Source organism: Silurus meridionalis, chromosome 2, assembly GCF_014805685.1.
Source record: "Silurus meridionalis isolate SWU-2019-XX chromosome 2, ASM1480568v1, whole genome shotgun sequence".
Taxonomy (NCBI): domain Eukaryota; kingdom Metazoa; phylum Chordata; class Actinopteri; order Siluriformes; family Siluridae; genus Silurus; species Silurus meridionalis.
Window position 1 is genome coordinate 20,236,392 of NC_060885.1, and position 10,606 is coordinate 20,246,997.

A 10,606-nucleotide genomic window follows, 5' to 3' on the forward strand; every position below is an offset into this window, starting at 1 on the left:
GTCATTTAAAAAGGACCCCAGAAATAGTAGACTAATCAACTGCCTTGTGAATAATAATAAAAAAAAATTCTCGGTTGTCATTGTTTCTAGGAAAACAAACGCTTTATTTCTAATATTTTAATGCTCTGTTTTTTTTGTTTGCTCTGAGTTTTTTTTTTAACTATGACGTCAATCTTTTTTTTACAGGAGAAATGTTGGATAAATAAAGAAGGGTCCTACACACAAAACAGTCAACATGGCGACGTCTTTGAGGAGGACTGCTGTGAAGATTTTTCGGCTGCAGGATGCTTTGCGGTCAGTTAGGTTTGTAAAAAGAAGGACTATTTTTTTTTCGAGGTGTTTTTTAATATATCCATTCTCGGTTGTGTTAAGTATGAGTGATTATGTGGAGTGGAGATATTTAGTCCAGGATGGAGTGAGGTGCACGCACTTTTCTAGCTTGCGGGACTGATAATCAAGTTCAAGTTTTTCTATTTTTCTAAATTTACAATGCACATTGTCTCAAAGCAGCTTTACAGAACTTAAGAATTAAAGTAAATGATGTGCATTTATCCCGGATAAGCAGCCTGGGATGAGTGTAGGAAGGAAAAACGCCCTAAAAGAATGAGACAGAAACCTTGGGAGACCAGACTCAAAACCCATCCTCATGTGGGTGATATTAAAGGTGTGATTATAAATCTTAAAGCAAAACCAAACAATACATAAAGTCAATTTGTTACATTGAAATGGATTTGTATATTAACTTGCATTGTTTTTGAACACAAAACATACAGTTTAGGTTCGTTCTTGTTTTAGTAAACAATAGAGAAGACTTAAAATAATGAATTAGGTTCGCTGTGGGAACGTGATTCTTCTGTCAGCGTGATCAAACATACCGGTATCACTAGGGATCAGTAGGGATGGTAAGATTCACCGATTCGCATCGATACATAGGCATACAAGTTATCTAGGTGATGCATCGGTTAAAAAAGTGAGCATCGGATACAAGTTAAAGTTGGGTATTATCTTTTTTTTTTCATTTTCTTGTAAAAAAAAACAAGAAAATTAGCACCCATTAGCATCGGAATTATTTATAAATTATTATTAGTAGATGCTCTATATATGCATTATTTAGAAAGTGATCAATATTTTATATGTAGATTGATTTCTCTCGCATCATTGCTGCCACGTGACTATGACGCATCACAACACTACGGAGGCCGTAGGCGTGTCCTGAGTGTCCCATAGAATTTAGATTAACATGGTAGAGGTAGAGCTGCACCTTCCTGGAGATAGAACAGGAAAAGAATGTCTGGCTTTATTTAATCTTTTTCCCCCCTTTTCTTGCACTACACATGTCTGTTTGTGAAAGGGCCACGTGTTAGAAACATTTAATTGAATAAAAAAATTGTATTGCACATCATATTTTTCCGTTGAATCACATTGTGTGGAGTCAAATAGTAATTGAATTATCCTACATCATAATGGGGGTAAATCACATTGCAGCTGTTTCTATGTATTGTATTGTTAACTATGCATCGAGATGCTAATCGCTTCTACCTCAGTTATGGAGATGCACATCCCTAGTGATTAGTGCCAGTGTACAGATATTACAGAAGTAAGGAGCAAAGCTAAAGCACGATTCTTTATGGAATACAGAGACCTCTGTGCAATTGTTGTAATGTAGTTCTCCAAATGCAAAGATGTTTACTATTAATTGTTTACCTGTCTACGAATGTGTTTTTACAAAGCCAAAGAAACCTCTGCATGGGTTACGTGTAGATACAAGTACATTAGAAGTTAGATAAATATAGATAGTTAGATATATCTTCATATCTAAGTAAGGAACGATGTGTGAGAGAGAGAAAGAGGCCCTGCTGTGAAAGGACTTAAAAAAAAAAAAAAAGATCCCACTCTTCTGCCCAAATAATAAATAAATAAAAGTAATAAATCAGATTTTTTTTTTTCTTGCATCTCTAATTGTTTTAAATGGTTAAAGCAGGCAGAGTGCATGATAGCAGAGCTGTCTTCTTACTTTTCTTTTAATGGACAGACTATTCTTGTTAAATTCCTCATGTGAACATTTAAATAAATGGACAATGTCCAGTTGTGAAAAGTGCTACAGAAATAAACTTGACTTGAAATAGAAATATACCTCAGCACACTGATGCTTGATTGTCTTAGAAGAAACATCTGGACTGACATGGAAAGTCTCAAAATTTCAGAGTTGTTTGGATTCGCAAATAACACATGAATTGATCTCCGCAGGTTTTCAGTGAAAGATAGAAGTCAGTGCCGTTCCCTGTGGTCAATCCAAAAGCACAGTATACGAGCTCACAAGTTACACAACAAAGAGTTTTCAGGTGAGCTATTTGACACCACCAAACGTTTATCATCCAGTGCCATATCCACCTAAATAACAATTTTAAATAACTCATCAGATCTCAATTAACAAATCTTTGCAGATGAAACATCATTTTCCAATAACGAGAGAAAATTAACATAATTTTAAATGGTTGTATTTTCGCTTTATAGTTAAATGTTAGGTAAGTCACTCTTCTTTCTTTTCTCTTTCTAAAGACGTGCTCTGTGTTTTATAGTACGATGGCTGTCCGTTTACACAGAAGACACACCAAACCCCAGGAGTTTAAAATTCCTCCCTGGAAAACCTGTGCTGGGAACGGGAACGCTAGACTTCCCGACTTCAAGTTCTGCAGAGTGCTCTTTGTTAGCCAGGTAAATAGCTTTAACCTAGCATCTTTTTTTTTTTTTTTTTTTTTGGATCAGTGAAACATCTGTGCTCTCTGCAGAAATAAAAACGATTTCATTTTGATTTGATCAATTTGGTTAAATCATTTTAATGAATGCTTTTATTGCACTCTTTCTGTTGTATTGGGTAGTTGTGAAATTATAGTCGGACAGAGAACATAGCAGACAGAAACGAGAGTGAAAAGCAGCATATCTGTGTTTATCACTTAATGTTATGCCTGGCCAATTTGTCCTTGTTCTTTTAGTGCGCAATTTGTCTGTACTTCCTGAACCTGGTTGTATGTCATTGTGTGCGACATAGATAAGGCACAAACTGTCGCTGAAAGACAAGATTTTAAAATATTTTTCCGTTGTTTCTTCAGGAATCTTTTTCAGGTTGAAGGAGTAAAAAGTGTCTTTTTCGGTCCTGATTTCATCACAATTACAAAGGTATCAATAAAAACAAGCTAAATAAAAATTGATGTAAATATTTGTCAGAATTGCAAACCAAATTGAAGTAATGCTTTCGTTCATTGCGATTTTAGAAGGATGATGACGTTGAGTGGGCAGACGTTAAACGGCATGCGATTGAGATCATCACACAATTCTTTGAAAGTGGAGAACCTGTAACAACAGGAGTAACGCATGCAGAGAGCAGTAAGTAAAACACTGAAGAGCTGGAGAACAGCAAGAGAGTGGTAATTGTGGGTAATCTTCAATCACAATATTCCTTTTATGTGCTCTTCAAAGAAATGTCAAATCAAGAAGCTTTTAATGTTATTTCTACTATATATAGCTGATTCAGTACACAGTGAAAATGAGACAACGTTCCTCCAGAACCCTGGTGCTTTATTAAACAACATAGAGCTACAACACACAACATAAAGTGCATTGAGTGCAACCGAGTGCAGACAGACAACACAAGACAGTGTGGGACAAATACGCATAACACAAACTACAAAATAGTGCCGACCAGTAAACCTACTGTATGCTCTGATTATACAGTACTGTGCAAAAGAGGACTATTAACAAAGAGTATTTGTAAACAAAACACAATGCCGTGCAAAAACACAGTAGCAGCAGTCGAGAGGTCAAAAAAACCCAGCATGTAAACAGTATCATATGATTGAATATAAATAATCAATAAATGGTGGTGGAATGGATTGAGATGAGTAATGAGTGTGTTGAGTTCAGGTTGTACAGTTCTGTAACACACAGGTGTGTGTGTGTGTGTGTGTGTGTGTGTGTGTGTGTGTGTGTGTGTGTGTCTGTTTCATATTCAGTTCTGTGTTGAGGAGCCTAATGGCTTTAGGGGAAAAAGCTATTTGGATGTGGTGGTCAGAATGCTTCTGAACCACTTACCTGATGGCTCGAGGGTGAAGAGTGTGTGAGGGTGGGGTCACCCACAATGCTGTTGGTTTGCTGAGACGTTATGTCCTCAGCGAACTTGATGATGTGATTCTAGTTGTGCATTGTTACACAGTCATGAGTCAACAGAGTGAACAGCATTGGGCTGAGCACACAGCCCTGAGGGGCTCTAGTGCTCAGTGTGGTGGTGCTGGAGATGCTGTTCCTGATCCAGACTTCCCAGTCAGGAAGTCCAGGATCCAGTTGCAGAGGGAGGTGTTCAGGCCCAGTATGCTCAGCTTCTTGATCAGGTGTTGAGGGATAATAGTGTTGAATGCTGAGCTGAAGTCTATGAACAGCATTTGTACATACATGTCCTTGTTGTCTAGGTGGGTAAGGGCCAGATGGAGGGTCGTGGAGATGGCATCGCCCATGGAATGGTTTGGACGATACGCAAACTGCATGGGGTCCAGTCAGGGTGGAAGCTGAATCTTGATGTGCCCCATGACCAGCCTCTCAAAACACTTCATCACAATGAGTGTGAGCACGACTGGATGATAGTCATTCAGGCAGGAGACTGTAGACTTCTTCGGAACTGGGACGATGGTCGGTGTCTTGAGGCACGTAGGAACAACGTGGGAGATGCTCAGGGAGATTTTGAAGATGTAGGTGAAGACATCGGCTAGCTGCTCGGCACGTTCCCTGAGCACTGCCAGGAATTTTGTCTGGTCCAGCAGACTTCCATGGGTTAACTCTGCATAGAGTTTTCCTCACTTCAGCTGTGGTTAGACAGAGCACCTGGTCACTGGGAGGAGGGGTGGTCTTCCTCGCCTCCATGTAGTTCTGCACCTCAAACTGGTTGTAGTAGTCGTTTAGCGCATCTGTTAGGGAGGCATCACGGTCACAAGCAGGTGAAGTTGTTTTGTAGTTCATGATCGCCTGGATGCCCTGCCAAATGCGCAGTGTGTCTCCGCTGTCCTGGAAGTGGCTGTGAATTCTCTTGGCATGTGGGTGCTTCGCCTCGCTGATGGCACGGGACAATTTGGCCCCTGCTGCTCTTAAGGCCGTCTTGTCGCCTGCTCTGAAGGCAGAGTCTCTTTGTTTCAGCAGCATTTGCACTCTTGCGGTCATCCACGGCTTCTGGTTGGAGCGTGTAGTGATGGTCTTGGAGATGGTCATGTTATTGCTGTTGTAGCTGGTCACTGATGTGTACTCCTCCAAGTTGATGGAGTCACCATTGGTTGCAGACTCCCTAAACATGTCTCAAATGTTTCACTGAAAATTAGATTTCTTCTTTAGCCAAAAATTCATTATTTAATCAACAAATTTTTTTATGGGTATTGTTTGTGTTTTTTCAGAATATACATAATATAGATATTTATTTATATATATATATATATATATATATATATATATATATATATATATATATATATATATATATATATATATATATATATATATATATATATATATATATATAAAATAGATGGATAGATATTATATTTTTATCTATCTTTGTAGTATATTTTAACAATAATTGCAGTAAACAAATTTTTTCTTTGTTAATAAAAGTGGATGGTGACACTCTCAAAGGCTTTTAAGCAAGTGGTGGGGGGAAGTGGTCAGGACTTCACATACTTGGTTTGGCACATCATGACTTACAGACTAGGAATATGGTTTTTGATACATTATGATACAAAACTCTGATTACTCTGATCTGTCTAGAGTTAAATTGATCTGAGAAGTTAAATGGATTATACAATAAACTTAAATCTGTAAATTTCCTAAAAATAAAAATCATTTATTAAAAAAACTTAATTCTTGTTGAATTCTGGCATGCTAAGATCTGTTATTTTAATCTATCTGCTTTTTGATTGTGTAGATGTGTCTGAAGAGGATGATGAGATTGTCTCAATGATTAAAGAACTTTTAGACACTCGAATCAGGTAACTCATGTTGAAATATTTATGCATATAAAGGGCTTCCCAATGTCATTCAGTATTCTAACTTTTTCTTTTGCTACCTGCCAGGTTAATAGCTGAGAAAGTTCAGTAGCAAACTCAGTATAACTGAAAGTTTAACACAATGACTTATACCAAGACACTTATCAGGACCATGTGCTGGTTGGAAACTGAACTGATAAATACACATTTCCTGTTATAGCACAAAGGCTTGTTCAATGTTAAACAGCAGCTGTGTATGTGAATGCACTTTAACCCGACCCAAATTATTCCTTTTTAGAAGTGCAGAGATCAGTTGGACCAGTATTTAATGTCAAAAAATATGGGAAAATATTAAATACAGTGCCCTCCACTAATATTAGCACCATATATAATCATTTTTCATGTTTCACAGGGAAATAAATATGAGGTAATGCAGACTAAATTATCTTATTCACACAGGTTGTTAAACCTTATAAAATGGGTAGTGAGTGTAAAAATAGCAAAGGCATTGAAAATGCTTGTTTCCACTATCTGGGTATTTGCAGTCGACTGAAATGTTATGAATTGACCTGGAAGAGGATGTGGTCTATATTGTCTTAGCGCACTGTGAAGATGATGGTTTAAATGCATACAAAATCTCTAATCTGGACAATATACAGAAATTAGGTGTGTAAATACGAGAAATGCAGACATGCCACACTACTTTCAATATACATCCCAATAACCATCTGACTCCCCCCCCCCACATAAGTAGTTCAAAATTGGCTTTATACCAATACAAGGGTGGTACAGTATAACCAGAAGTCACGTACAGTAATTGTAGATTTAAGGGAAATGAAGACTTTTAAAGCGTAAGCTATATTCAATAAATATTGATGCAATCATGTGGCAGAGGGACAATGCAACAATCATAGAGGCACAGGTCAAGTGCTTTAGTTAATGTTCACATCAAACATCAGAATGGAAAAAAGGATCATAAGAGGAAATGTTAATGTATCCCTATGGAATATCAAAAACCTGTTCAATCTTGCCAATAAATGAATAAATATGCAAATAAACTGTGCTATATTTTCAGTAAGCTTGAACAGGAAAAGAAGGGCACAGCACTTTTTCTGCTATAACTGTCTACGGTTTAAAGAATAATTTAGCTGCTTTGAAGCTCCTGTTTGCTCTTATTGACACATCTGAGACCTTCTCCCTGAAAACCATCTTGACTTGTTCCATGTTTCACAGGCCTACCGTACAGGAGGATGGCGGTGATGTAATCTTTAAAGGCTTTGAGGATGGCACAGTGAAGCTGAAGCTCGTGGGCTCCTGTACCGGCTGTCCCAGTTCCACAGTTACTCTGAAAAGTGGGATTCAGAACATGCTACAGTTCTACATTCCAGAGGTGGATGATGTTGAAGAGGTGAGGGATATCATTCTAGTCATAGGCACTACAACATTTTCAATGTTGAAACATTTAAATTCCTTATTTCAAGACGTCTGCACTTCTCATATGTTTCTCTGTTGCTCTTGTTCAGGTGGTGGATGAACTGGATGAAATCAACATTAAGGTGTTTTCAGAGCTGGAGAGAAAATTGAAGTGAAAATGAATCCAGGCTGTTCTCATGGCTTGTAAAGTTTGACCATACAACCGTTTGACCGTTGCCCAGTGGCCATTCTACCCAGTAGAAATAGAATTATAAATGCGAATGCTTTATCCTGGCCAGAGTAACGGTGGAGCTGGAGACTCTCAGGAACATCAGGCAAGAGTATTGAGTACATCCTGGATGGGATGGGGGTTTCTCAGAGTACCATCCCTACATGCATGCGCGCACACACACACACACACACTCCTTCATACTTTAGAGTGAACAGGTATAAAATATTTTGCAGTATACCAAAATATAGAATAAATTATATGGAAGATTCCTGAAACATGCATAGTCAAAATTTTGTTATATTTTTACAAGGCTATACTAAGGTTTCAATTTGCTTAAATTCAGCCTGCCCATGGTTTTACCCTACATTTTTAATATTAAAGTTAGGAATGAATACATTTGTGCTGAATAAAACAGAACAATGAAATGTGAGTTATTAACAAGCAAATATAATTGTGGTGTAGTTTGAAGTGTCTTGTAATGTATTCACAAGAAATAAACCTTGTTTTGCTGTAGCCGCTTAAGTACATTATTGGAAATATCACTTTGAAACTGTAGTATGGCACCTTGCGATGCAGGGTATACAGTGTCCTGGCTTTGGAATGAAATGAGCCTGACCAAAATAAAGCTGTTTTGAAGATCTCCAATCAATGTCTCTTTTGCCATTGTTTCTTTTTTTTTCCTTTTTTTAATTTATGACACTCTACTGCTGGATTTCTTTTAGATACATGGGTGTAGGTGGCAGCTAAGAAGCCAAAAAATTAAAGAGAGAACTACCATAGAAGATTATTGTGGGATTCTAAGAGTTTAAGTCATGGGAATACCAGAACCATGCATTTAGCATATGATTAAAATTGTAAATATTTTAACAAGCTTTATTTATGCAATTTTATTTTCCAATTGGTTTTTCTCAACAGCTTCTGCACATTTTTCATGGCCAATAAAGAATCTATAAAAAGTTTTTTAAAAAGTTTTTTAAAAAGTATTTTATATATATATAATATATATTATACAGTACAGACCAAAAGTTTGGACACACCTTCTCATTCAAAGAGTTTATACCATGAAAATTGTAGATTCACACTGAAGGCATCAAAACTATGAATTAACACGTGGAATTATATACATAAAAAAGTGTGAAACTTTCATATTGTAGGTTCTTCAAAGTAGCCACCTTTTACTTTGATTACTGCTTTGCACACTCTTGGCATTCTCTTGATGAGCTTCAAGAGGTAGTCACCTGAAATGGTCTTCCAACAGTCTTGAAGGAGTTCCCCGAGAGATGCTTGGCACTTGTTGGCCCTTTTGCCTTCACTCTGTGGTCCAGCTCACCCCTAAACCATCTCGATTGGGTTCAGGTCCGGTGACTGTGGAGGCCAGGTCATCTGGCGCAGCACCCCATCACTCTCCTTCTTGGTCAAATAGCCCTTGATGCCTTCAGTGTGACTCTACAATTTTCATAGTCATGAAAATAAAGAAAACTCTTTGAATGAGAAGGTGTGTCCAAACTTTTGGTCTGTACTATATATATATATATATATATATATATAAGTATTGGGTCACCTAGTCATAAGTATGGTGCTTGATTTTTGAGCATTGATTTCCACATTTAGTTCTAATTTGCTCTTATAATTTCCTCCACTTTTCTGGGAAGATGTTACACTAGATTTTGGAGTGTGCTTATTGATATTTGTGTTAATCAGTCACAAGGGTATTACAAAAGTCAGGTACTGATGTAGGTGAGGATACCTGGGGTGTTGTCAGTGTTCCAATACATCCCAAAGGTGTTCAGTAGGGATGAAATCAGAGCTCTTTAGCAGGTCACTCAAGATCTTCCTCTCCAAAGCATGTAAACCATATCTTCAAGGAGCTCACTTTGTGCACAGGGGCATTACCATGCTGGAACAGGTTTGGGTTTCCAAGTTAAAGTGAATGCAATATTTTTATTATAGTGTGTCTAAAGACGTCCAATACAATTCGAGTGCCTCCAGCTTTGTGGTAACAGTTTGGAAAGAACCCACATATAGAAGGAAAGGACATGTGACCCAATGCCTTTGGGAATATTATATATTTTATATATATATATATATATATATATATATATATATATAAGTATTGGGTCACCTAGTCATAAGTATGGTGCTTGATTTTGAGCATTGATTTCCACATTTAGTTCTAATTTGCTCTTATAATTTCCTCCACTTTTCTGGGAAGATGTTACACTAGATTTTGGAGTGTGCTTATTGATATTTGTGTTAATCAGTCACAAGGGTATTACAAAAGTCAGGTACTGATGTAGGTGAGGATACCTGGGGTGTTGTCAGTGTTCCAATACATCCCAAAGGTGTTCAGTAGGGATGAAATCAGAGCTCTTTAGCAGGTCACTCAAGATCTTCCTCTCCAAAGCATGTAAACCATATCTTCAAGGAGCTCACTTTGTGCACAGGGGCATTACCATGCTGGAACAGGTTTGGGTTTCCAAGTTAAAGTGAATGCAATATTTTTATTATAGTGTGTCTAAAGACGTCCAATACAATTCAGTGCCTCCAGCTTTGTGGTAACAGTTTGGAAAGAACCCACATATAGAAGGAAAGGACATGTGACCCAATGCCTTTGGGAATATTATATATTTTATATATATATATATATATATATATATATATGTGTGTGTATATATATATATATATATATATATATATATATATATATATATATATATATATATATATATATTTTTTTTTTTTATTCATTTATTTATTTATTTACAGAAGTGCAAGAGTGCAAAGTTTCTATCAAAGCAAAATGTAGCTACCTTGGACAATCTGAAATATAAATCATATTCTGGGTTGTTTAACACTTTTTGTTTGCAACATAATTCTATATATGCTCTTTCATAGTTTGGATGTCTTCGGTATTATTGTAGATGTTTAAAAAGCTGTGTTC

At 37.0% G+C, this 10,606-nt stretch overlaps 1 protein-coding gene across 2 annotated transcripts; it reads left to right on the top strand.

Moving 5' to 3' along the window:
- The first annotated feature begins 95 nt into the window (after positions 1-95).
- Positions 96-8,178, top strand: zgc:110319 (uncharacterized protein LOC796111 homolog). Of its 2 annotated transcripts, none has more exons than XM_046870233.1 (8): positions 96-294; positions 2,248-2,342; positions 2,580-2,715; positions 3,111-3,177; positions 3,273-3,384; positions 5,960-6,023; positions 7,254-7,428; positions 7,544-8,178. In XM_046870233.1, the coding sequence occupies exons 1-8, from the start codon at positions 236-238 to the stop codon at positions 7,607-7,609; spliced, it is 774 nt and encodes a 257-aa protein (XP_046726189.1). In that variant the 5' UTR covers positions 96-235; the 3' UTR covers positions 7,610-8,178. The 2 variants fall into 2 exon arrangements, with proteins under 2 accessions (XP_046726189.1, XP_046726188.1); XM_046870232.1 differs by having other exon boundaries at positions 100-303.
- Positions 8,179-10,606: the final 2,428 nt, after the last annotated feature.

What these genes read in the sequence shown, in the direction of transcription:
- zgc:110319 (XM_046870232.1), top strand. Translation starts at nt 236, where the DNA reads ATGGCGACGTCTTTGAGGAGGACTGCTGTGAAGATTTTTCGGCTGCAG. An exon ending in GATGCTTTGCGGTCAGTTAG is followed by an intron (nt 304 to 2,247) that starts GTTTGTAAAAAG and finishes TGATCTCCGCAG; the next exon opens with GTTTTCAGTGAAAGATAGAA. An exon ending in ACACAACAAAGAGTTTTCAG is followed by an intron (nt 2,343 to 2,579) that starts GTGAGCTATTTG and finishes TGTGTTTTATAG; the next exon opens with TACGATGGCTGTCCGTTTAC.